Source organism: Pongo abelii, chromosome 10, assembly GCF_028885655.2.
Source record: "Pongo abelii isolate AG06213 chromosome 10, NHGRI_mPonAbe1-v2.0_pri, whole genome shotgun sequence".
Taxonomy (NCBI): Eukaryota; Metazoa; Chordata; class Mammalia; order Primates; family Hominidae; genus Pongo; species Pongo abelii.
This window is the reverse complement of record NC_071995.2, coordinates 66,287,979-66,315,514: the sequence shown is the minus strand read 5'-3', so window position 1 is coordinate 66,315,514 and position 27,536 is coordinate 66,287,979. Positions and strand designations below refer to the sequence as shown.

The 27,536-nt window shown below is 37.8% G+C and overlaps 1 protein-coding gene across 7 annotated transcripts in view; it reads left to right on the top strand.

The window, feature by feature from the left end:
- The window catches only part of MDM1 (Mdm1 nuclear protein), a 40,013-nt gene extending 14,341 nt beyond the window's left edge, over positions 1–25,672 (top strand). The window contains exons 8-16 of one of the 7 annotated variants that reach the window (XM_054526339.2): positions 1,747–1,776; positions 2,110–2,285; positions 3,097–3,414; positions 4,610–4,719; positions 4,811–4,920; positions 15,634–15,886; positions 21,539–21,598; positions 23,156–23,257; positions 24,062–25,672. In XM_054526339.2, the coding sequence (XP_054382314.1) occupies positions 1,747–1,776; positions 2,110–2,285; positions 3,097–3,414; positions 4,610–4,719; positions 4,811–4,920; positions 15,634–15,886; positions 21,539–21,598; positions 23,156–23,257; positions 24,062–24,228 (1,326 nt within the window). In that variant the 3' untranslated portion in view covers positions 24,229–25,672. 7 annotated transcript variants of the gene reach the window in all.
- The last annotated feature ends 1,864 nt before the right edge of the window (positions 25,673–27,536 follow it).

Sequence of the window (27,536 nt, the reverse complement as noted above, 5' to 3'; positions counted from 1 at the left end):
TCATCATGCATGGATAGATGCAGCTGCCTCTGCTGTCCTCTCCACCCCCACAGCCCTGCCACTCTACCCAACACAGTGCAGGACTGATTAGTCCCCCTTTTGAACTACTCCTTCAATTTACATTTCATTTGTTTATTATGGCATAGATCCCCATCAGTATTATGATAATTTATGTACAGGTTGGCCTCCTGTCTCAGACTGTGAGCTCACTGAGTAAAGGGAGTTTCTTGCCTGTCTTTGGCTGCCATGTTTAGCTCAGGCATACCACTTAGTCTGCACTCAGGACAGGTTGTGGACTCAGTGCTTAAGTGCTACATTTTCCCTCGCCTCAAGAAGTTCATAGGTTGATGGAGGAGGAGGACATGTGCAATTAATTCCAGTAAAATTGAATATGCATTAATGGGGATGTGCCCAAAGAATTCTGAGAACACAGAGGAGGAAGTGATGCTAAGGCATATAGGTGATGGAGTGGCCATGAAACGTTTGAAACATGGGGGCACTTACTGGCAATAAAATCTGGAGTATATCGAGGCACTTTATAACAAGGTTCCTGTGCATTCAGAATACCTTGGTTAGAAGTTCAGTAGAATTAATTCATGTACCTCACTTCTACCTGTTAAATGCAAAAACCACTGCTAGAAATTTTCTTTAAAGTTATAGGAGTTGATAGAAATGATAAATGAACATAGCCTTTTTTTTTTTTTTTTTGGCAGTGAAGAAAATATTTCAAATTATCCTTTAGGAATTTTTTTCAGGTATGGTTCATTAGAGTAGGACTCTGTTGGGATTATGTGGTTTCTTATGCCATATAGGTGCTGTCTTTTGCTTTGGCCAATTCCCTAGAGATGTAACATTTTCATCTTTGCATTCAAAATCGTATCTTGTTAAGGAGCTGAGAATATGTTTCTACAGTTGCTTTTACATCGCCGTTTCATTATTTGCTTTTTTTTGCCCTGAAAGAAAAGCAATTCTAGAATAAAGATTTTCTGTCTTGATGATAAAAAAATTAGTGTTTTTCGAGAGTAAATAAAGATATTGAACAGAATTTTAAGGGTAAAACTTCAACTTAATTTTTTTTACATTGTGGAATTGTACTTGGAGAAGCCAGCAGGTGGCAGTATGATGCATAAAGTGAAACGTTTCAAATGGGTATAAAGGCTCCTTTTCATCAGAAAATGTTACTTGCATATTAAATAATTCATATCACTTTATTATTTATCAGAACTTTTTTTATCCTGTCCCTTTGTTGAACATATTGCAATTATGATTTTATGGGCTATTATTTTAAATTATATATTTAGTACTTAAAAAAAAAAAAAAAGTTGAGATTTTGCTGATTCCAAGGGAATATTGAGGAATTTGGAGAGGGAAGCCTCATAACCTCATAAATCTCCCAGTGAGGGCTTCTGTAGCAGTAGTAGCTGCATACAAAGCCATGAAATAAAGCTGGGTTAGGGATTTCTGGCGTGTAAGTACACTTCCAGAGGTGGGGAAATAGGAATAATAGTTAGATTGCCTAATTTATCTGTCATCAGCAGCATCCTAGCCATGCAAGAATGTGGCTGGTTTTCAAGATAATAATAAGGTATCTTGGTTACTGAACTAATTACTAAAAATCCCAAGAAATATTGATTGACAAGTTTGGTAGATATTTAGAAGGGAGAATAATGTGTTTCATTGATTCCCATTAATATTAAATTATGGCATAAACCTATCATTAAGTGTGTTTCTGTATTCCTTCTCTAGGGTTCTCTAAATGCCATGTGGTATGCCGAGGTTGGTTGCTTTTGAGTTTTTAAAAACTATAATAATGCATAGATTACTTGTGTAATTTCAGTTGGAATAAAAAGTAGGTGTCAATATTTTTCTTAGCTGCTATGAATTTCTCCCTGCCTGCTGGTCTGAAATAAAATAACTGCATCATGCTTTAGCTTGATTGTTTTAGTTTTTGCTTAAGTGCACAAAGTCTGATGACTGTATGTGGCTAATTTTGCCTTCCTTTGTCTTTGGTCCCTGGCTGTATTTGTGCAATGTCTTTGATATGCTACTTGGTGCTATTTGTAAAGAAGCATTTACAATAGTATATGATGTCTGAACTCTCCTGCATAGGTTAAAGAACTCCGAGAAAAGGCTGAGTTTTATAGGAAGCGAGTTCAGGGGACGCATTTTTCTCGGGACCATCTGAATCAGATTTTATCTGATAGCAACTGCTGTTGGGATGTCTCCTCAACCACAAGCTCAGAAGGAACCATTAGTAGCAACATCAGAGCATTAGATCTTGCTGGGTGAGATATTCTTTGTGGATGGCAAAAAAAGTTCGTTGAAGCTTATGTAGATCATAGAATGACATAGGAAAATGACCTGACTACTCAAAATTTGTCTCCTAGTCGAATGGAAATGTGGCAGCCATTTATTTCATTTTTATTCTCAGTGAAAAATAAAGCAATATAGATTGCTTTATTTGTGTATAAATAACACATAATGTAAATCTGGAAGGCTAGATTTTTATAATATTTTTTATTGGCAATTAATAGCGGAGTAGGGATGATTACATGGTAGATGTAAAAAGACCTTTAGAAGGTAAAAAGAAAGTCAACAACAATAAAAAAGTAGAGACTGCGAGCTGTTAATACATACCTATTATGCATTAATAGATTTTGTGGCTAATTCAGAACTTGGCCGCTGATTTTATGGAAGAGCGCTCTGCTGTTTGGGTTAAAATGAACATGATTTAATTATTTGTAAGCGAAAGTAATTGAAGAACTTAGACCATGGGGTCCTAGTTTATGTGTGTAAATGCCAGTTTAGGGCTAGGTATGACTTGTGTCAGCAGATGTACACAAACATATGTGAAGGTAGGAGTAGAAGAAGATAAATACATTTTGGAATATTTTAATAGAAACTCCAGATTATGACTTTCATTTGTTTTGCTATAAAACAAATTAGATTTCCTTCTTCAATACCTAAGCAAGGCAATATCTATGGAAAACATGTAGTTGTGAACAGTAGAAGGAAATGATGGACTCACTAAAATTGGTGTAGATGAGAAAAGTGCAAACTGTTCATATTTAAAATAAAACTGATTTTGTTACGCAGAGATCCTACAAGCCATAAGACTTTGCAGAAATGTCCTTCTACAGAACCAGAAGAAAAAGGAAATATCGTGGAAGAACAGCCCCAGAAAAATACCATGGAGAAATTGGGTGTGTCAGCTCCCACCATACCTGTTAGAAGGCGGCTGGCTTGGGATACAGAGAACACAAGTGAAGACGTACAGAAACAGCCCAGGGAGAAAGAGGAGGAGGACGACGATGAAGAGGAAGGGGACAGGAAAACGGGCAAGCAGGCTGTTAGGGGAGAGCAAGAGAAGTTGGATGTACATGAGAAATCTAAGGCAGATAAGATGAAAGAAGGGTGAGAGTTTTAAATTACTCAGTATAGAGAAGCGTTATTTACATAGTTGATATGTATTTTGTTTTGTCACTAAATATAGTGGTTTACACTTTTTATGACTAATAAATTGCAGATTTGATTTCAACGTCACAAAGGAGGCACTGCTGTATGGTGAATAATTTGATTCACTCAGGTATTTAAGTCACTAGTGATTGGTAATTGAATACTTGAATTCTGGGCTACTTTGGGAGGAAGTAGTTAGGATTATTTTCATTTGTGTCCTATAATTTATGGTGTGCCAGAATTGCAAATGTGTGTGGAAGAATGACTTTAAAGAAAAAAACTGGTGTTCTTTAATATCAGATGATTCTACCAAAAAAGATAATGTTTTATATATTTTTTAAAAAGTGATTTCTGAAAATAGCTAATTCCTGTTGTTTTATGTGTAAATTGCTTTGGGGAGTGGCTCTTCTCCACCTATGATAATAGTGCCTTTTGTCTATAATCTAAATCCTTTATTCATTCATGAATGTTATGGAACTTGAGCCTTGATGTGAGGAAGGATTCTCTGCTGTGCTGGTGCTGACTTGGCAGTGATTTTCCCCCTTATCCAGTATTCAGTCACTTTTTTCTTTGTGGGTTGTTTTTCTTCTATTGATATAGTTGATATCGCTTATAGTATTTTTTCAGTGTTCCGTTTTATTTTTGATCTTGTGTTTAATTCTATTCATTATTGAAAATTTCAGTCGCTTTTAACTGCATGTGGATTTGGTGGTTATTTTTTTCAGAAACAAAATGGCCTTCTCTTACAAGTTTTTTTTTTTTTTTTTTTTGAGACGGAGTTTCGCTCTGTCACCCAGGCTGGAGTGCAGTGGCATGATCTTGGCTCACTGCAAGCTCCGCCTTCTGGGTTCACGCCATTCTCCCGCCTCAGCCTCCCAAGTAGCTGGGACTGCGGGTGCCTGCCACCACGCCCGGCTAATTTTGTTTTTGTATTTTTAGTAGAGGTGGGGTTTCACCATGTTGGCCAGGATGGTCTCGATCTCCTGATCCGCCCGCCTCGGCCTCCCAAAGTGCTAGGATTATGGGCATGAGCCACCACGCCTGGCCTCTTACAAGTTTTATACTTTATTATTGCACAATGATGGCAAAGTATTTTTTATCATATTTTCTGGAGGAAATGCTGTATAGATTCATAGATTGTTTCAATTTATAGGTCAGATTCTTCTGTATCCTCAGAAAAAGGAGGCCGGCTTCCTACTCCCAAGCTGAGAGAACTCGGTGGAATCCAGAGGACTCATCATGATCTCACTACTCCAGCTGTTGGTAATCGGCAAACACTGTGCAGTTCTTATTTAACCTGCTTTTTCTACATGTTAATTTAGTGTAATTGAAACTGTCATCTTTATTTTTCCAGGTGGTGCTGTTTTAGTGTCTCCATCTAAGATGAAGCCTCCAGCCCCAGAACAGAGGAAAAGAATGACCTCTCAGGATTGTTTAGAAACATCAAAGAATGATTTTACTAAGGTAAATATATTTTGGGGAAAAAAGCATCTCATCTAGGATTAATTATTGTAGACACATGTAATAAATGAATGATGGGTTAAGATTTTAGAGAATTGTGGCTATCATATGAGGAGATGATACTGTTAACCTGCTTTTAGTAAGTAAAAAGTCTTGACTTTTTTTCTGTTAGAAGCATTATGTTTTTGTTGGTACACTTTCAACTTTGTCAGTAGTGACTCAATAGGAAGAGAAAGAAAGCAGTACTTTCATTGAGCATCTGCTGTGTGACAGTTGTATTCCAGCTATGTTCCAGGCATTGTTTTAAGTGCTGGGGATATAGCAGAGAACAAACAGACAAAAATCATGGCCATCATTGAACTTACATTCTAGTGGAGGAGGGAGACAATAAACAAAATAACCAGGTAAAATACATAGTATTTTAGATATTGATTAGTACTAAGGAGAAAAATAAAGCCGCTGAAGTGAACAGGAAGTGGCCAGGGAAGTCCTTGGTGCGAGAGTGGCATTTAAGCAGGATCTGAAAAAGGTAAGGGATTGACCTGTATGCGGATCTGGGAAGGTCTAGGTGACAATAACAGTAAGTGCAGATCCCTCAGGTGAAGGGGGTACCTGCCTCCTTGAGGAACAGCTAGGAGGTCACTGTAGCTGGAAGAGAGAGAGAGAGAATGAGAGGGAGAGTAGTGTTGATAATGGGTTCAGAGACATAATGGGGTGCTAAATTGTGTAGGGCTTTGCAAATCATAGCAAAGATTTTGAATTTTTTTCTGTATGCAGTGGCAAGCTATTGGAAAGGCAGAGGAGTGACATGATTTTATTTAGTTTTTTTCCAAGGTCTTTCTGGCTGCTGTGTTGAGAATAGTAGTAGAGCAAGAGCTGGGGCATAAAAACAGTTGGGAGTCACTTACTCTATCCAGGCAAGAGGTGATGGTTGTTTGGACCTTGGTGGTGGCAGTGAAGGTCATTTAAAGTTCAATTCTGGATACACATGGAAGGTACAGCCAACAAGATTTGCTGATGGATAAGATCTGGGGTGGGAGAAAGAAAAATCAAGGGTGACTCAAGATTTTTGGCCTTAGCAATAAGGATGGAGTCGCCATTTAACTGAGTTGGAGAAGGTCAAGAATTCCGTTCTGGCCACTCTAAATTTGAGAAGCTTATTAGACATACAGGTAGACATGTTGAATAGGGAACTGACTATATAGGTTTGGAGTGTAGAGGAGAAGTTGGGCTATAGGTACAGATTTGAGGCTCTTTATAGCTTAGGCGGGTCAGGTTTTTAAAGTATTGAGACTGGAGGAAATCATCAAGGGAGTGGGTGTAGACAGAGAAGAATAGTTGCAGACAGGTCTAAACCCCAGTTTTTTGATATTGGGAAGTTGAGGACTAGTCAGCAAAGGAGACTGAAGGAGAGCAGCCAGTGAGGTGGTGACAAACAAGAGACTGGTATCCTGGAGGTGTCAAGGAGAGTCAGTGCTACAGATAGGTGAGTAAGATAGGACAATTGCTTATTGGATTTAGCAACGTGGAGGTCTTTGGTGACTTTGATAAAGGGCAGTTTTGGTGGAAGGAAGGGACAAAAGCCTAAGTGCAAGTGAATTCAAGAGAAAAAAGAGGAGAAGAATTGGAGAAAACTTCCACAGATACTTCTTTGAAGTTTCTTTTCCAAGAAGGGAAGTGAGTAATGCAGGAGTAGTTGGGAGAAGCGAGATCAAGATGGAAGACATAACAGCATGTTTGTATGTTGACAAGAATAATTTTGGAGAGAGAAAAGTTGATGATGCAGGAGTGAGGGGAAAGTTGTTGGAAAGATGCTCTTGAGTAGGAGAAAGGGCTTAGGATCTGGTGGAGATATGGAAGGGTTGGCTTTAGACACTGATTGTTTCTTTATTGTTACAAGAAGGAAAGCAGAATTCATGGGCACTGCTGATGAATGTAGGAAGATGTGATGGCAGCTTTTGGAAAATCTCTTATTGCTTCTTGGTGACAGGTGAAGAAAGATCCTTGCTGAGAATAAGGCTGGGGAAGTTGTTGGAGATTTGAGGAAAGTGAAGGCATAGAGTAGTCTTCTCAGAGAGCGGGAGAGTGAGTGGGCCAGGGAAATGTGGGATATTTTAGGCCAATGTTAAGGGGCCATTTTAAGTTGGTGGTCGCAAAGTTGGCAGAAGACCAGTCAGGAAGGGTTGTGTGCCTTTCTCCAGTAATGTTTGGCTGCAGAAGTGCAGGATGCTTTTATCAGATAGAGTTGGATTTACCTAGGGTTTTGAACTTGTCATGAGAATAAGACAAAGTGAGAAAAAGGGGAATGGAGTTGAGGTATATATGAAGAAGGGATTGTAATGAGTTGGTGAGGGAAGGACACTGGGACTTGAGAACAGTGCAGAGGTGATAGGATCGGTGGGTGGATGGTCTAGGTAAAATAAAAGACTTGTTGGAATTGGGGCACCCGTGGGGATTAGTTTTAAAGTTAGGAAATGGTGGTCAGAAATTTAGGTTATGGAGAGGTTGCAGTTATCAGTAATGACAAGGCTTAACTTAACGTCGTGGGTGTAAGTGGTTGGAGTAGAATAGAGAACATTCAGAGAAAAGGTTGAAAATCTATAGGGAATTTTGCTGATGGCTGTTTGTGAATTTGAGTACAAAGTAGGAGTTTTCAAGGATTGGGAACAGGTGGGAGATGGGATCAGAGCACCCTCTACCTCTTAATCCGCAGTGCTTAGAACAGAGCCCAGCTCATTCATTCAATCATAACAGATTGAATGAATGTTATTGGAGTGACAGAATATCTAAACTATTCCTGTTGCTTATGTATACATTGGTTCATTAAAGGAAATGTGACATTAGGAATATGGTCAGAGGACTCATGAGAATCAGATCTTAATGGACTGTTCTCCTCCTCCTTAGAAATCCAGGCTGCCATCTGGAAGGTGTGAGCTTTTAGGCAACTGTATACACACAGCTGATTCAGCCAAAACGAGTGACTAATCCATATTTGCGGCTGGATTTATGTGTATTATTTTCACTTACTGTGGAATTAATTTATTGAATAATCTAAATAGAGTAATATCATCCCTCAGAATGTTAATGCCAATCTCTGTCTCACTGTGAGTACTATACACTTTTAACATTTTAATTACCAACTCCTCTAAAATAAGTTTCTGGCCTGGTGCGGTAGCTCATGTTTGTAATCCCAGCACTTTGGGAGGCTGAGGTGGGCGGATCACATGAAGCCAGGAGTTCAAGACCAGCCTGGCCAACATGGGGAAATCTTGTCCCTACTAAAAATACAAAAATTAGCTGGGCATGGTGGCAGACGCCTGTAATCCCAGCCATTTGGGAGACTGAGGCACAAGAATCACTTCAACCCAGGAGGTGGAGGTTGGAGTGAGCTGAGATCACGCCACTGCACTCCAGCCTGGGAGACAGAGCAAGACTGTCTCCAAACCAATAAATACATACATGTGTACATACGTACACAAGTTTATTATTGACAACTTGATTGGATATCCTTCCATGTGAATTTTCTGCGACCAGCACTACCAGGGACTATACCAGGAGCTAGCTAGATTTGGTTATTTCCCAGTGTCTACCCTTTGGTTACTGGTAGGCAGAGGAGTCACTAAACTTTGATATACACCATCAGTTTTTCCCCTTATATTCTCTTATAAAAGCATTGATAAGAAATTACATTATTATTATGTATAAAATTAAACCCATAGGTCCTTCAATTTCCAATAAATTATCAGTATGTCCCAAAACTTTAGGGTAGAATTCTCATATTGGTTTGATCATCAGGAAGCATTTTCAAATCTTAAAATTATATTAAAAACCCAAGTGTGGATTTGCTCACCTCATTCATTTAGCAGATTTACTCACATGCTGTGGCAATGATAATGGATAGAAACAGACATGGTACATAATCTTATGAAACCTGCAGTCTGGTAAGGGAGATACATGTTAATCACACCAAAAAAGAAATGAAATTAAAACTAGTAAGAGTTTCAAAATAAAAGTACTTAGTGCTATTCTGGAAGGAATTGTTCTAATCATGGAGATCAGAAACCTTCTTGGAAGTCAATGATGCTTCTTTGAAAAAGTCATAATTGAGCTAAGATAAAGGAGAAGAGGAAGCATTAACCAGGAAAAAAAGGATGGGAAGAAGGAGCCTAGCATATGCCAAGATCTTGTGGAGAGAAACAATGTAGAGTTTGAGGAAACAAAGACCAATACAGTGTGTGGCAGGGAGCCTGGTACAACATGAGGCTGGAAAACATGGCAACATTGGGATTTCTTTTGTTATCTCAAGAGCAATGGGAAGCCATTGAAATATTTTAAGTATGGGAATTGTGATGGGTATATGCTTTGCAAGATCTGTCCGGCTGCCATAGGAGGCAAGAGTAGGCTGTGAATGCCCTTAAAAGGCCATTGCAGTAGTCCACGTAGGAGATGTTGGTAGCTTGGATGAAGGAGGGTAGGAATAGACAGAAGTGGATGAAACTGCACAATTGTGTAAGGGGAACAATGTTAAGGTTGATGCTGGGTTGGATAATGGGGGATGAGAGACAGGGATGCCTGCTAAGTTTCTGGCTTGCCCAACAAGATTGATGGAGGTACCATGCACTGAGCAAGAGAACTCTGGACAAGGAGCCTCTTTGGAGGGTAGTTTTATTTTCATTCATTCAATTTGGTATTTAATAGGCTCTTACCAAGTGCCAGGCACTGTACTAGGACCTGGGGATTTATTGATAATCAAGTCAAAATCCCTGCCTTCATGAAGCTTACATTTTCATTGGGAGGAATAGACAATTTTTTAAGAAAATAATTTCACATAGTAGTAAGCGCTGTGAATTAAATAAAACTACGGATCTCTAAGGGATGGGTAAGACAGCTTTAATTTGGGCCATCAGGACAGGCACCTCTAAGGAGATGACATTTTAGCTGAGACCTGACTGATGAGGAAGGTGCCCATGCAGAGATCTGGGGCAGAGATTGTTTTCCAGTTAGAAAGAACAGGGGCCGGGCGCAGTGGCTCACGCCCGTAATCCCAGCACTTTGGGGGGCCAAGGCAGGTGGATCATTTGAGGTCAGGAGTTCAACATCAGCCTGGCCAACACAGTGAAACCCTGTCTCTACTAAAATTACAAAAATTAGCTGGACATGGTGGTGCATGCCTATAATCCCAGCTACTTGGGAGGCTGAGGCATGAGAATTGCCTGAATCCGGGAGGCGGAGGTTGCAGTGAGCCGAGATCATGCCACTGCACTCCAGCCTGGGCGACAGAGTGAGACTCCATCTCAAAAAAAAAAAAAAGAACAGTGCAAGTGTTCTTCCCTAGGGCAAGAACCCAGAGAGATTAAGAGTGTGGCTGGAGCCTGGAGAGGGAAGGGGTGAGGGCAGGAAATGAGATTAGAAAGGGAGGCCGAGTAAGGATGTTAGATGTTATTCTTTTTTTTTTTTAAATTTAATTTTATATTCACTTTTTTTTTTTTTGAGACAGGGTCTCAGTCTGTTGCCCAGGCTGGAGTATAGTGGTGTGATCTTGGCTCACTGCAACCTCTGCCTTCCAGGCTCAAGCAGTTCTCATGCCTCAGCCTCCCAAATAGTTGGGACTGCAGGCACCTGCTGCCACATCTGGCTAATTTTTGTATTTTTAGTAGAGATGTGGTTTTGCTGTGTTGGCCAGGCTGATCTTGAACTCCTGGCCTCAAGTGATCCACCTGCATCAGCCTCCCAAAGTGCTTGGATTACAGGTTACAGCCACCACATCTGGCCCATTTTTTGCTTTTTGAGACAAGGTCTTGCTCTGTTGCCCAGGCCGGAGTGCAGTGGTGCAGTCATGGCTCATTGTAGCCCCAACCTCCTGGGCTTAGGCAATCCTCCCACCTCAGCCTCCTGAGTAGCTGGGACCACAGATATGTGCCACCATGCCTGCTAATTTTTAAAAAAAAATTTTTGTAGAGTTGGGGTCTCACTGTGTTGCCAGGCTGTTCTCAAACTCCTGGGTTCAAGCAGTCCTCCCTTCTTGGCCTCCCCAAGTGGTAGGATGATTACAGGCTTGAGCCACTGTGCCCAGCCTGAATTTTATTTTAGATTCAGAGCGTTCATGTGCAAGTTTGTTGCACTGATATATTGTGTAATGCTGGGGTTTGGGCTTCTATTGAACCCATCACCCAAATAGTGAACATTGTACCCAATAGGTAGGTTTTCAACCCTTGCACCCCTCCTTCTCTTCCCCCTTTTGTAGTTGCTAGTGTCTGTTTCCATCTTTATGTTATGTGTACCTCTTGTTTAGCTCCCGCTTATAAATGAGAATATGCAGTATTTGACTTCATGTTTCTGTGTTAATTCACTTAGAATAATGGCCTCCAGCTGCATCCATGTTGTTGCAGTGGACATGATTTCATTCCTTTTTATGGCTGCGCAGTATTCTATGATGTGTATATGTACTACATTTTCTTTATCTAATCCACTATTGATGGGCACCTAGGCTGATTCCATGAGTTTGCTAATGTGAATAGTGCTGGAATAAACCTATAAGTGCAGGTCTTTTTCGTAGAATGATTTCCTTTGGGTAGATACCCAGTAGTGAGGTTGCTGGGTTGAATGGTAGTTCTAATTTTAGTTGTTTGAGGAGTTTTCATATTGCTTTCCAAAGGGGTTGCATTTCCTTTTGTCTGCATCCTTGCCAACATCTGTTATTTTTTGACTTTTTGGTAATAGTCATTCTGACTGGTGTGAGATGATATCTCATTATGGTTTTGATTTACATCTCTCTGGTGATTAGTGATGTTGAGCATTTTTTCATGTTTGTTAGTTGCTTTGTCTTCTTTTAAGAAGTGTCTGTTCATGTCCTTCACCCACTTTTTAATGGAATTGTGTTTTTCTTGTTAAGTTCCTTATAGATTCTGGATATTAGTCCTTTGTCAGGTATGTAGTTTGCAAATATTTTCTCCCATTCTGTAAGATGTCTGTTTACTCTGTTGATAGTTTCTTTTGCTGTGCAAATGCTCTGTAGTTTAATAAAGTCCCAATTGTCAATTTGTTTTTTTGTTACATTTGTTTTTGAGTACTTAGTCATAAATTCCTTGCCTTAGCCAATGTCCAGTAGAGTTTTTTCTAGGGTTTCTTCTAGGATTTTTGTACTTTGAGGTCTTACATTTAAGTCTTTAATCCATCTTGAGTTAATTTTTGTGTATGGTGAGAGATAGAGGTCCAATTTCATTCTTCTACATATGGCCAGCCAGTTTTCCCAGCACCATTTATTGAACAGGGTGTGCTTTTTCCATTGTTCATTTTTTTTTGTCATCTTTGTTAAAGATCAGATAGCTGTAGGTGTATGGCTTTATTTCTGAGTTCTCTTTTCTGTTCCATTAGTCTATGTGTCTGTTTGTTTACCAGTACCATGATGTTTTGGTTACTGTAACCTTATAGTATAGTTTGAAGTCAAGTAATGTAATGCCTCCAACTTTGTTCTTTTTTTTTTTTCTTTTTTCTGTTTTTGCTTAGGATTGCTTTTGGCCCTTTTTTTTTTTTTTGCTTCCATATGAATTTTAGAACTGCTTTTTCTAATTCTGTGAAAAATGACATTGGTAATTTGATAGGAATTGCATTGAATCTGTAAGTTACTTTGGACAGTATGGCAATTTTAACAATATTGATTCTTCCAGGCCATGAGCGTGGAATGCTTTTCCATTTGTTTGTGTCATCTATAATTTCGTTCAGCAGTGTTTTGTAGTTCATGTGGAGATCTTTCACCTTGGTTAGCTGTGTTCCTAGGTACTTTATTTTTGGGGGGCCATTGTAACAGGACTGTATCCTTGATTTGGTTCTCAGCTTGAATTATTGGTGTGTAGAAATGCTACTGATTTTTGCACGTTAATTTTTGTATCCTGAAACTTTACTAAAGTCATTTATCAGGTCTTTTGGAGGGATTGTTAGGGTTTTTTTAGGTTTAGAATTTTATCGTGAGTGAATAGAGATAATTCGACTTCCTCTTTTTCTATTTAGATACCTTTTGTTTCTTTTTCTTGCCCAATTGCTCTGGGTAGGACTTTCAGTACTATGTTGATTAGAGGTGGTGAGAGTGGGCATCTTTGTCCTGTTCTTGGGGAGATGCTTCCAGCTTTTGCCCATTCAGTACGATATTGGCTGTGGGTTTGTCATAGATGGCTCTTATTATTTTGAGAGGTATGTTCCTTCATTGCCTAGTTTGTTGAGGATTTTTATCATGAAGGGATATTGGACTTTATCAAATGCTTTTTCTACATGTATTGAGATGATCATATGGTTTTTGTTTTTAATTATGTTTATGTGCTAAAACTATTTCCCAAAATCAAGGAGAAAGGATTTCTCCTTAACACATTCTATGAAACCAGTATCATCCTGATACCAAAATCTGGCAAGGACTCAACAACAACAAAAAGAAAACTGTAGACCTATATTCCTGATGAACGTAGACACAAAAATCCTCAACAAAATACTATCAAACTGAATCCAGCAGCACATCAAAAAGATAATTCATTATAATCAAGGAGGGTTTATTCTCTTGGATGATATTCTAATGTCACTGGGAAACCTCTGGAATATCAGAAGCAACAAAGCAAATAGGATATGATTCACAGGGTGAATCAAGTCACTGTGGCTCCTCAGTGGAGAACTGCTGTACACAGGGCTGAGTAGAGCAGTGAGGTCTATTGGCCTTTGGAGGCTTTAGGCTCAAAAACAGATCGCAGAATCAGTTGTGTTAAACCTGGGAACCCCATGTCTTTTATTTTACAGGTTTCTCCCCAGTATTTTCAGCAATTGTAAAACCAATTTGACAGAGATCACAAATTTTGTTCATATATATAGAAAAAGGAAAAAAAAAAAAGAACAATTTCTCTTTGGAATTATTTGTATTGTACTAAGTGATACTTGTTTAAAAAGGAAAGCAAGTGGAAGATATGTGGTTTTATCCTACATATTGATTTGAAGTATGTTTATTGGTTGAGACCAACAGCCCTAGGCCACTTTGAAGCAATAAGCTCTACAATCACAGAAAATATGTAAGTTTAGAAAGCAATGTTTTGAATGTCAAATTGATAGTATCAAAGATAATAAGTGAAGGCAACAATTACAAGAAATAATCAGGAAAGTTTGGAACTGTATTTGATTTTACTGGTTTGCCTTGTTTTGTTTTTAATTTAATTTAAATTTTTTTTTTTTAATAAATAGAGATGGGGTCTTGCTGTGTTGACCAGGCTGGTCAAACTCCTGGCCTAAAGTGATCCTCCCATCTCAGCCTCCCAAAGTGCTAGGATTACAGGCATGAGCCACTGCACCTGGACTATTTTTATTTTTATTTTTTGAGACAGTCTCTCTCCGTTTCCTGGCTGGAGTGCCGTGATGCAATCATGGCTCACTGCAATCTCTGCCTCCCCAGCTTGAGCAATTCTTGTGCCTTGGCCACTCAAGTATCCAGGATTACAGGTGTGTTCCACCACACCCGGCTAATTTTTGTTATTTTTATTAGAGATGGGTTTCACCCTGTTGGCCAGGCTGATCTTGAACTCCTGGCCTGAAATGATCCTCCCGTCTTGGCCTCCCAAATTGCTAGGATTACAGGCATGACCCAGTGTGTCCAGCTAGCTGCCTTCTTTTAAAAAGTAAAATTGTTAGTGACTTTTAGGACAGTGATATATAGTCACTGTGGAAAACAGCAAATACTGAGCAAACTAAAAAAGAAGGTAAATATCTCACATGTACTGTTCAGGGACATCCACTGTTAAATTTTTGAGGTATTTAGGTATATATGTGTTAGTATATTTGGTTATTTATTTATCATACTGTAGAAAGGTTTTATAATCTATTTTTAGCACCGTTAACATATTTTCACATCATGAAATATTCATAATCTTATTTTTATGGAGACATGTGTAATCTATAGTTACACCGTAGTTTTTTAAAACCAGATGCTTATTGTTAAAATCTAATTTTTATTCAGATTTCTATTGTTGTTTCTTAATCTATTTTGAAGAAATATTGTAAAGAAATCCATCCGTAGCTACATTTTTGTTTATATTATTTTGTGTTTGTAACTACTCCTCAAGTATTATTGTGTAGTCAATGAAATCAAAGAACACTAAATTTTAAGGCTTCTGCTATGTTTTGCCAGCCCCCCAGAAAGATTGTACTCCCAATAGCAGTCCATGAGATTGCCAGTTTCTCTACATCCTTGCCAGCTCTGGTATCATTGTTCTTTTAAAAATTAATTTTTGAAATTTGGTACGTGAAAAATTAATATCTCAGTGCTTTCATTTTATAATTATTTGATCATTAGTAAGGTAGAATACGTTTGCTGTTTGTGATTTGTGTGTACATTATATGAATTGCTTATTCATACCCTTTTTCTGCTTTTTAATTAGGTTTATATTTTTCTTACTGCTTTTAAAGAAATACTTATGTAGCAATGATAATTCATTGTCAGTCATAAAAGTTGTATATTTTTTCCAAGTTCTGCGTTTTTCTTTTAATTTTTAAAATGTCTACGTATTTTGTTTATATAGCCAAGTCTGTTTGTCTATAATCATATCTTCCCCACATAGAGGTTGCATAAATTCTCTCATATTTCTCCTTCTGCTTTTTGGTTATATTTTTTGGATTTAAATGTTTGGCTTATTTATTTACATATCTACACATAGGCATCTTTTTTTTTTTTTTTTTTTTTTGGTCATTTAGAAAGAAAGTCATGCTGTATCCCTACTGACTTCTCCAGCTGCTGGTATAAAAACAGTTGATCCTCTGCCTTTGCGGGAAGATTCTGAAGACAATATCCCCAAATTTGCTGAGGCAACTCTTCCAGTTTCAAAAATTCCAGAATACCCAACAAATCCCCCTGGACAGTCGCCTTCTCCACCACATGTTCCATCCTACTGGTATCCCTCTCGTCGAATTCAGGGCTCTCTCAGAGATCCAGAGTTTCAGCACAATGGTAATTATTTTGGTTTTAATTTTTTGTCTTTTAAAATAAAGTGTTATACTGATAGGTACAAAGGCTAAGAATGCATTTTATGTTAATAAATCAGTTATTTAGTATTTTTGGTTAATGTATTAATTAAATTTCTTTAAATAGGAAAAATCCCTCCTTGGGACCAATTGTGCTGCACCTAAGTTCACTTTTTGCTGTTATATATGTGTGAGATATCTCTCAAGTTCTTATTCATACACATACAGGGAATCCACTAGATAGATGCCAGTAGCACCTCTTCTCTGGATGTGACAACCAAAAATGTCTCCAGACATTGCCACATGTTGCCTGGGTGTAGAATTCACGGTCAGAAATGACTTTCCTTTAGTGTTAGTAGGCATTGCTCAGCTCTTTTCTAGCTTCCATCGTTAATGTTAAGAAGTCAGATGCTCCTTTTATTCTGGATCTTCTATATGTGGTGTTTTCTTTCTGGCAGCTTTTGGGATCTTCTGTTCATATCTAATGTTCTGAAATTTTATGATGTGCCTCTGAGAGAGTATTTTTTTTTTTAATTCATTTTGCTGGTACTCCATAGACGTTTCAATCTGGAAAAATCTCACTTCTGGAACATTTTCTTGAATTATTCAGTCAAAAATTTCCTCTCCTGGCCAGGCATAGTGGCTCATGTTTGTAATCCCAGCACTTTGGGAGGCCAAGGCAGGCGGATCATTTGAGGCCAGGAATTTGAGACCAGCCTGGGTCACATGATGAAACCCTGTCTCTACTACAAAAAAATTAGCTGGGTGTGTTAGTGCACACCTGTAATTCCAGCTACTTGGGAGGCTGAGGCATGAGAATTGCTTAAGTCTGGGAGCCAAAAAAAAAAAAAAAAAAAAAAATTCTCTCTTTTCTCTATTTCCTCTTTCTAGGGCTCCTATTCAGATATTGGGTATGATTTTATTTTTTATCTTACCTCTCCTATTTTCCAACTCTCTCTTTAAATTTGAAAGGGTTACTAATTTTTATCTTCTATCTTTTCTGTTTTTAAAAATTTTTATTTCAATAGCTTTTGGGGTACAGGTAGTTTTGGTTACATGGATATATTCTTTAGTGGTGAATTCTGGATTTTAATGCACCTGTTACCCAAGCGGTGTACACTGCACCCAATATGTAGACTTTTATCCCTTCCCCCACCCCAAGTCCCCACAGTCTGTCATATCACTCTGTATGTCTTTGTGTCCTCATAGCTTAGCTCCCACTGATAAGTGAGAACATGCAGTATTTGATTTTTCATTCCTGAGTTACTTAATTTAGAATAATAACCTCCACCTCCATCTTAGTTGCTGCAAAAGACATTATTTCATTCCTTTTAATGGCGGATTAGTATTCCATGGTGTTCCTGTTTCTCTAGTTCCTTGAGGTGTGATACTAGGTTGTCAGTTTATGCTCTTTCAGACTTTTTAAGGTAGGCATTTAATGCTATAAACTTTTCTCTTAGCATTGCTTTTGCTGTATCCGAGAGGTTTTGATAACTTGTGTCACTATTACTCATTTCAAAGAATTTTTGAATTTCCATCTTGATTTCATTGTTAACCCCAAAATCATTCAAGAGCAGATTACTTAATTTCTATGTATTTGTATAGTTTTTGAGGGTTCCTTTTGGAGTTGATTTCTAGTTTTATTCCACTGTGGTCTGAGAAGATAATTGGTATGATTTTCTTAAATTTATTGAGACTTGTTTTGTGGCTTGTCATGGGGTCTATTTTGGAAAATGTTCCATGTGAAATGATGAGAAGAATGTATATTCTACAATTGTTGGGTAGAATGTTTTGTAAATATCTGTTAAGTCCATTTGTTCTAGAGTATTGTTTAAGTCCATTGTTTCTTTGTTGACTTTGTCTTAACGATCTGTCTAGTGCTGTCAGTGGAGTATTGAAGTCCCTCACTATTATTATGTTGCTGTCTACTTCATTTCTTAGGTCTAGTAGTAATTGTTTTATGAATGTGGGAACTCCAGTGTTAGGTGCATATAAATTTAGGACTGACTGTAATATCTTCTTGTTGGATTGACCTTTTTATCATTATATGATGACCTTTGTCTTTTTTTAAATAGTTGTTGCTTTAAAGTCTGTTTTGCCTGATATAAGACTCCTGCTTTTTGGTTTCCATTTGCATGGAATATCTTTTCCTACCCCTTTACCTTGAGTTTATATGAATCTTTGTGCGTTAGATATTTGGTTTGTGGTTTTTAATCCATTCTGCCGTTCCATTTTTAAGTGGAGCATATAGGCCATTTACGTTCAATGTTAATATTGAGATGTGAGGTACTGTTCTATTCACTATGTTAGTTGTTACTTAGATACTTTGTTTTTTCCGTTGTGTTGTTTTATAGGCCTTGTGAGTTTTAAGCTTTCAGGAGGTTCTGTTTTGTTGCATATCAAGCTTTTGTTTCAAAATTTAGAACTCCTACTTAGCATTTCTTGTAGTGCTGGTCTGGTAGTGACAAATTCCTCAGCATTTGTTTGTCTGAAAAAGACTTTATTTCTCCTTCATTTATGAAACTTAGTTTTGCTAAACTAACAAAATTCTTGGCTGATAGGTATTCTGTTTAAGGAGGCTAAAGATAGGACCCCAATGCCTTCTGCCCTGTAAGGTTTCTGCTGGGAAGTCTGTTGTTAGTCTAATAGTTTTTCTTTTGTAAGTTACCTGATGCTTTTTGCCTCACAGCTGTTAGAATTCTTTCCTTCATGTTGACTTTAGATAACCTGACGGCTATGTGCCTTGGTGGTGATCTTTTTGCAATGAAGTTCCTAAGAGTTCATTGAGCTTCTTGTATTTGGATATTTAAATCTCTAGCAAGGCCAGGGAAGTTTTCCTCAATTATTCCCTCAAATGAGTTTTCCGAACTTTTAGCCTGTTCTTCTCCCTCAGTATCACCATTTATTCTTACATTTGGTTGTTTACATAATCCTATATTTCTTGGAGACTTTGTTTATTTCATTTGATTCTTTTTTATTTTTGTTTGATTGGGTTAATTCAAAAGCCTTGTCTTTGAGCTCTGAAATTCTTTTTTCTGCTTTTTCCCCCCCCTTGGACCTGGCATGCAGCTATCTTCTACTTTTTTCTAGTCTATTTTTGAAACTTTCCACTACATTTTGTATTTCTCTAAGTGTGTTTTTTATTTCCAGATGTTCTGATTGTGTTTTCTTTATGATATCTATCTCTCTGGGAAATTTTTCATTCATATCCTGAATTTTTTTTTAAATTTCTTTATGTTGGTTTTCATCTTTCTCTGGTAGCTCCTTGAGTAGCTTAATAATCAACCTTCTGAATTTGTTATCTGGTATTTCAAAGATTTCATCTTGGTTTGGATCAGTTACTGGAGAGCGAGTGTGATCTTTTGAGGGTGTTACAGAACCCTGTTTTGTCATATTACTAGAATTACTTTCTGGTTCCTTCTTTTTTGGGTAGACTGTTCTAATTGTTCTCAAATTTATTTTTGATTTGACTGTGTGTTTTTTTTTAAATTTTTTTCCCCTCTTAAGAATGTGACTTTAAGGATTATAATTTGTTATAGTTTAATTTGGTTCTTGTTGCTTTTAGGGGTGAAGAGTCTTTATAAGTTCTTTGGTTATAGAGAGTCTTTGTATGATGGCGTCCTCAGATGCTGGTTGTAGTAGCTGTGTACTCAGTGTGTGGGCAAGTTCACTGTCTCCTGTGGGGTTGGAATGGCAGAGGTCTCTTGAAGCTTATCTCATTCCCCTGTGGTGTGTACTTTTTTATTTATTTAATTTTTCTCCAATATTTTGTTTACTGAGTTGATAGTTCAGGCTTCAGGCCATTAGGGAAGGTATCCCTGGGTAGGAACTTATTGTGGCTAAGGCAGGTGGGTGAATGCAATACCCACTGGTGGGCACAGGTCCCAGCCTTGATGAAGGTGGCTGGGGGAGCTCTCAGTTAGATGCAGTGAGGTCTTATCAGGGTGAAGGGTGAGAGTTATCCAAGTAGATAGGAATTGTGACTCTGCGTCTCATGCAAGCCTGCATCTGGGGAGTGCTCCTCCTGTGGGGAAGCAGTCACCCTAAAGTGTTCCAGGAAGGCTGTCTATAGGCACACTCATACCGAGTCCTGTGGGAGAAGTCCCAGCTGTGTCTGCAGTGGTGGACAAGGGGAAAGAAGACCCCTTCTCCAAGACCCTTCATGAGCACTCAGCCTGCCTGACTGTTGGGGTGATGGGGTAGACTTCCTGCTGAGCCTAGCACTGCAATTGTGTCTCTGCTGAAAGAAACTTCCCACCAGTTGAAAGATCTGGGACTCCTGAGATTCCTTGGTTGTAGATAGGCTTAGGGTGCTGGCTTTCTTGCATGTTGGTTATAATAGTTGTGAACTTGTCACGTAGACAGATTCAGGACCACTGGTCAGCTAGGGTGTTGCAGGCAGTGGTGATAGCTGAGGTCAGGCACTGGTTTTCTCCATTCTGGGCACAGCGTTATTCTACCTAGAGATGATATAATGGACTGTGTCAGTTGGCCTCTAATCAGGAGGTGCTGCTTGCAAAAGAGCACCAGCTGCAGTAGTAGCAGTGGTATTTGAGCTTGCCCTGTGTTGCCCAGGGGAGGTATTCTGGCTTCTCACAGCTGGGCAGGGTTATAAAACTCCCAAAAGTTTATGTCGTTTTTGTTAAGCTGTGGAAGGGCACAGCCAGGCAGGGGCTGGGTTAGGTGGGTCCACTCTTTGACTCTCCACATGCTGTCTGTTAGTTTTTTAAAAAGATTTTTGCTCTTTTTAATTTCTAAGAATTTTTTAAGCATTGCATATTCCTTTTATACAGCATCCCATTCTTATTTCATGGATGGAATGTTTTATCTCTTTGAAGAGGTAAATGATATATATAATGCCTCTGTTTTGAATACAGTACCCCTGCCCACAGTTGAACCTGGTATCCTTCAATCAAAGTATCTCTGGTAAATTTTAGAGACGAAACTTCCATGCCTCTTTGGGAAACAGGGAACCCAGCTGTGCAAATTTAAAGGAGGACCTGGCATAGTAACTATTTCTGTAAAGAGATATTTAGCCAGCTTCCTGGTTCAGTCTTCCCTTCACTCCAGCTTTCAGTGGTACTCAGTACGCCCAAACCCAGAGCCATCAGGGGAACAAGTTGGTTGTTTCTTGGTTTCACTCTTCTGCTGGCTTAAACTTCCACAACTTCCACTTACTTGGGTATAGTTATACACTCACTGCTCTTCCATTTGCTTTCCATGTTCCAAAAAGTTTCTTGCTGTCTTATTTGCTCCCATTCTCTTTGTCCTATGAGTTTGTTTTTCTTGTAAATGTGTATATTTAATTTACCATCTCTAATCAGAAGCCTACTACATTTCTTTAAAGTTAGAATAGATCAATATTATCATTGGAAATAATATTAAGAAGTTATCCATAGTTTGTTTACATGCTTGCTAAGTGCATTATAAATTATGAATGGCCCTTTTATGGTAATTTCTATTAAGATATAAAATTAATTAATAAAATCTTTTTCATTTCTTAAACCTTCACTCACATGTAGGTTTGATAATTAATAAAATTTATGACAGCCTACTTTTACTAAGAGTTTAGTATATAATTGAGATAAGCTGTTCAGTGGCTTTTGAAGGATAATTTCTTCTGCCTTTTTGTTTTAAGTGAGAAAAGCAAGGATGAACAATTTGCGGTTACCTCAGCATGAAGCCTTTAATGATGAAGGTATTTCAGTAGTCACATAACATAAAAGTTTGAGTTCTAGTCTATGATAATATAATGGCTTTACATTTGATTAGCACTTTATAGCTTATGAAGTACTTCCACAGATATTTCATTAGATACTTGAAACCCTGTGAGGGGGAGTGAAATTACCCCCATTACAAATGAGTAAGCTGGGAGTAAAGTGGTAAAAAACTGTTCTAGGGCAAACATATAATAAAAGATTGTGCCTAACATCACAGCTGAGGTAAGTGTTCTTTCTCTTTTTCCACCTTGTCTAGTTGGGGGCTTAGGAATTTGGCCTAGTGTTACATCCATCTTTTTAAAAAATGCCTATATATTTTTGTCAATTTTCCATGGTCAAACAAATACATGATTAGAGAAAATTGACATTATTCTTTTTTGTTGTTTCATTTTGTTTTGTTTTTGAGACAGAGTCTTGCTCTGTCACCAGGCTGGAGTGCAGTGGCATGATCTTCGCTCACTGCAGCCTCCGCCTCCCGGGTTCAAGCAATTCTCCTGCCTCAGCCTCCCAAGTAGCTGGGATTACAGGCATCTGCTACTACACCTGGCTAATTTTTGTATTTTTAGTAGAGATGGGGTTTCACCATGTTGGCCAGGATGGTCTCAAACTCCTGACCTTGTGATCCGCCTGCTTCGGCCTCCCAAAGTGCTGGGATTACAGGCGTGAGCCACCATGCCCAGCCTTTTGTAGTTTTTATTCTGACATTTATTTGCTTATAATAGTGGCAGGAGGAACTTGAATTCAATATGAATAATTGAATCACTACTTTAATTCATCCTAAGAAGTATGGAATTACTGAACTTATAAATTTTGAATTGGAAGTAAATTTAAATTTCATACTCTGTATCATACATTAAAGACTTTCTTTCCGTTTAGCAGGTTTAGGACTTTTTGTTATAATTCATTGAGCTAGAAATCAAGTTGTATGTTTTGAAATGCAAATGTCTGGCAACTTTGAATCCAGTCCTGTTTTCTTTCTAATGGAAGAATAGTGTCTATAAATAACCTTATAAAAGATTTGCTTACTCAGAATGAGGAATTTCAGTATTAATGAAGGGTAGCATATTAAAATCAAACATTATTTCTGCATTTAATGAGATTATTTTAGAAATGTGATGTAAATACCATGTTAAGGTATGGCATTTTGTTTTTAAAAAATGTAGAAAAGCTTTTTGCTCAGAATAGCTGTGCTTTTTAAAGTGGGATAAAACAGTATTATGATGAATTATTTTCAAGTAATACTGAAATCATAGGCCATGTGCTCTGTTAATGACGGGATTTCAGGAAGGAACAAAATGTAACGTTAAATTTTAACGTTAAAAGGTTTGATTTCTATATATGATAAACCTGGAAAACTACTGTGCGGTATCATGAGAATGGTAGTATCTTACGTTTCAGTAGATTACTTTTTTTCCTGACTAACTTGACATTGATAACACAGTTTGATGCTTTTAATTTTCTGTTATATAAAACATAATATTTATTTAATAGATATTTTTGGCACTGAATATAATCTCGGGAATTTTTCATTGCAGATGAGGACAGATTGTCTGAGATTTCTGCTCGCTCTGCAGCTTCTAGTCTCCGGGCTTTTCAAACTCTGGCACGAGCTAAGAAGAGGAAGGAGAATTTCTGGGGTATAACATAAACCTAGTTGAGTTGCCTTTATCTAAGGAAACGTTGGCAAAATTTTTCTTTATTGCTTACTGTGTTAAAATTTTTTGAGTGTTTGAATTTTTTCCTAACACTTTCTACTTTGAAATATTTAATTTCCAATAGAACAGTTTACTTGGAAATTGTTAACATAGGCTTATACAAATTTAACTTTTAAAGAATTATTTTTACATCTATCCCAGAGTACAAAGACCTAGATTTTTGAGTTCTTCACATGTTGTAACTTTTGTAATAGGTGTCATGGATAGATTTTCACCTATCCAGAGAATATTCTAAAAAAATAAACAAAGTGGAGTAAAAGTTAAGATCCCAGTGTGAGGTATATATTCCCCTAAGATTTGATATATGTATCTTTGTAATTGATGATGTTGTAAAATGAATTTGTTGTTCCTTTAACCTTTGCTGTAGTGTTTCTTTTTATTTTAGTTCCTTCTATACGTGTTTGCAGTGTTAAGATAATTGTACTTTGAAAACACCAGCTGTATATATTTTTCTTATTTATGTAACAAAGTTTGCTGAAAGATATGTATATTTTTGATCTTTGAGTGTATTCTATTTGTGTAAGGACTTTGGCTTACATTTGAATAATGTCTAGATTTTGAAAAATTACCTGTATAATGGAGAATTAAAACTTTGTAGACATTTTGAAATAAAAATTGATCAAGCGTGTTTGGCTTTTCCAGAAAGTTATTACATGGAACAAATAATTATCGCGTAGAAGAATTCTACTCCTAACAGGTTAATGAAAAGTTCTACTTGTTTTGCAGCTGTCAGAATGGAATGGAGCCAAGTCTGTGATATTTTCGCACAAATGTGGGACAAAGAATTTCCAAGGCAGACTCATTTACAGAAATTTAACACAAAACTTTTTAAATATATTTCTTCACTCACAGGACATGTTCTGTTGTCATACTGTTTATCTTGCAAATCATGATAAATTTAAGTTTCTAAAAAATATGGATTTTACAACTATATTACATAAAATCTTTACAGTAATACATAGAAAGTACTGAAGCTAAAATATACAGAATATTCATGCTTATTGGTTAGAAAACAAGTGAACAATCTGTTCTAAAGTGATAATTGGTCAAAAGTGCATTTGCAAATCATTGGTTCACAATAAGGTTGTTAAAGATCTTACATTATCATGAAGTTTTAAAGAACTGTAGGCATACAAATATTTGCCTATCTTCCACTGGCCTTTAAATTAGTTTGTTCATTAAGGGCTACTAAGGCATTAAATATGAAAATAAAAGTTTGAAATTACAGTATAACTGGACTTTAGAACACAAATTGGCTTCTATACATATCTGAACTGAGGAATGTTAATTGTAAAATAGGTTTGGAACTTACCTCTCTAGACACATATTTGCCTCTTCCTCAAAGGTTGGTTAGTCTAGTTGGTTAGGACAGAGTTTTCAATGGATGACCACTGATGTATGGTAAAGAAGGGAATTAGAGCTAGCTTGCAGGGAATTTTGCATAACTCAGTCTATTTTATCTAAGCTATGGATGTAAAATCTGGGTACACCCATTGGAGTGAATCAAACCACATGAACTTGATCTGTCAGGTGTTAGATGGATTAGGATATAGTTCTCATGGGGACAAGGTCATGACCCCAGTCTCTATGCAACAATTTAGCTCTGCAGTTATTGACTGCTTCTGTTAAAAACCCTATTCAGTGGCTCAGGGGAGAGAATAGGGTTGAGGGCCCAGTAGTGTTTTATCACTCATAATAAGGGCAACTCAGAAGACATGGATTTGTGTTGGTGAGTAGTCTTAATTACGTGACAACTGCCCCTTGAGATTTGCTAGTATTCAGGAGCTGGGATTGCTAATTCAAATTTTTATTAGTTTTATTAAGGCATACTTTAAACTGCAGTTTTTAAAAAAATTAGAGCTCAGTGAGTTTGATTAGATGTACACATCTGTGAAACTAACACCATAATCATGATGCATTATGTTTCCATCACCCCAAAAGTTTCTTCATATTCTTTTGCAGTCAGTCTGTCCTTCTACCCCTGGTCCCCAAGGCAACCAATAATCTGCTTTCTGTTGGTATAAATTAGTTTACAGGAATTTTATGTAAATGGAGCCATCCTTTATGCCTGGCTTTTACTCAGTGTAATATTTTTGAGAGTCATCCGTGTTTTGGTGCGCATGTTGCCTCTTTATTCACTTGCTGGTGGACTTTGGGGTTGTTTTCAGTTTGGGATTATAATGAATAAAACTGCTATGAGTATTGGTGTGCAAGTCTTTGTGTAGATATGTGCTTTCATTTCTCGGCAGAATATCCAGGTAATTCAATTTTTATTCACCTTGAATATAACTTCTGCTTTGAGTATAAGTATATACCCAAATAAATATTATAAACTGGTAGCTTGATCTTTCTGTCTAAATTAATATCTCACAAGCCACAGTGGGGAGCCAACCGCAGAACTGCAACGGGAGGTTTTTCTAAAATGCATACACCTACCTGCTCTTTTCCCTGCCCCTCCCCCATCTTCACCTCAGGTGTTGAGATTCTCAGTGTATCTGTGTTTGAGAGCCCTTATAAAAATGCACCAAAACACATACATGGGAGGTTTCGCATGTTAATTTCTGGTCTCATCTCTGGATCCCCATGGAATTCTGAACTCAAAATTAACCCTTGAAGAATAGTTTTGACGATTAAGGATAAATAACATGATAAATATGCTTGGTACATAGGAGGAAATGTTAACATGAGATTTAAGTATAAATATCATTTTACAGATGGGAAAACGGACTTAGATGAAATAACTGGCCCAAGATCTGAAGGCTGGTGAATTAAATCTAGGTCTCCTTACTCGAAATCCACCCACGCTAACTCCTTTGAAGTGTGTATGCTAAAATTGCAAGTCCCACTGTGATTCAATTCTCTCTCTGGTTGATTCATTTGGGAGTTAATTTTCCACTTTGCCTTCTTGGAAGATAGATGTCTACCTTTTCTAGTCGGGAAAAAGAATATGTGAGCATTGAATTATTGTACAAATGGATTCAACCAGAATGAAAGCAAATTGATATTCAAAACAAGCTTGTCCTTATGTAGAGCAGTGTTGAGGTTGGCTACTTAGGGAGCCCAAGGATGGATTATATATTTTTGTTATAATTGTGCATGCACATATCAGACATCCAGAAGATATCCTGACTTCTGGAAGTTTACCAAAGGAACAAATAATATAAAATGGTAGATGATCCAAGAATTATTTCTATTTGGTTTTGGAATATGTTTTTGGTACTTTGATAGTGGTAGTCATGTTAGTGTGCTCAGGGCCCAGTCTGTCAAACCACCATTACTCAGTTTCCCAAGGTGATTCTGCTGATAGAGACTACTCCAGGCCAAACAACAGTCAGTGTCATTGGACTAGCTAGGGTTGTGCACCAATGAGTCTGGTCACATGGGGTCTCTGAGAAGCCAACTTGCCCCATGAGCTTAACTCATGGACTAAAAGCAGGCTACTGATCTCTTCAGCTCCGTGCTGATGAACTTTCTTGCTAATGTTGGCTCTGCAATCTAACCATACGTGTCTTTCTCCCATGGCAAGTGGAGGCACAGAAAGACCCAGCCCTTTGCTCTCAGGCTTAGAGCCAAGCTTCTTTAAATCATATGTCATGTTTCATTCCCACCCTGAAGCTCTCATACAGGAGGCAGCTCCCCATCCTGCAACTCCTGCCACGTGGCAGGTAAGAGCAAATGATCAGTCATCTTAAAGATGGCATCCATTTCTCTTCTACGAAGTGCTCTACCCACTAGTCTCCACCCATAGTTTCATTCTGCCCTATATCCATATAAAGCATATCTGGAAATTGAGAAATGAGGACTTGGGGGACACTAAGCCACCTTTGGAAATCAGAACATGAGGCCAACAGGTAGGGTAATGTTTGGGGAGTTTACCCAATTCAAACCACATAATGGACAATTTAGATAATGCTGGGAAATTGTTCAGTTTCTCCCGTATACAGTCTACATGCCAGTGTTATGCTGGAGCTGACTCATGGGCCAATCATTAAATAAGAATGTTGTGAGCAAGTTGTTCAAGTTATCAGCAGTTAGCAATTGGCCACGGTGGCAGTATTTATACCACTGAAATCAACAGATGCCATAAATTAGGGCTTCTCCCATTTACCGGGAGGCGGTTTACAAGCCCATCACTAGCTACTACCTCAGTCTCTGCAATACTTTCCATATCACTTGCCTGACAGAGAAAACAATCTACTTC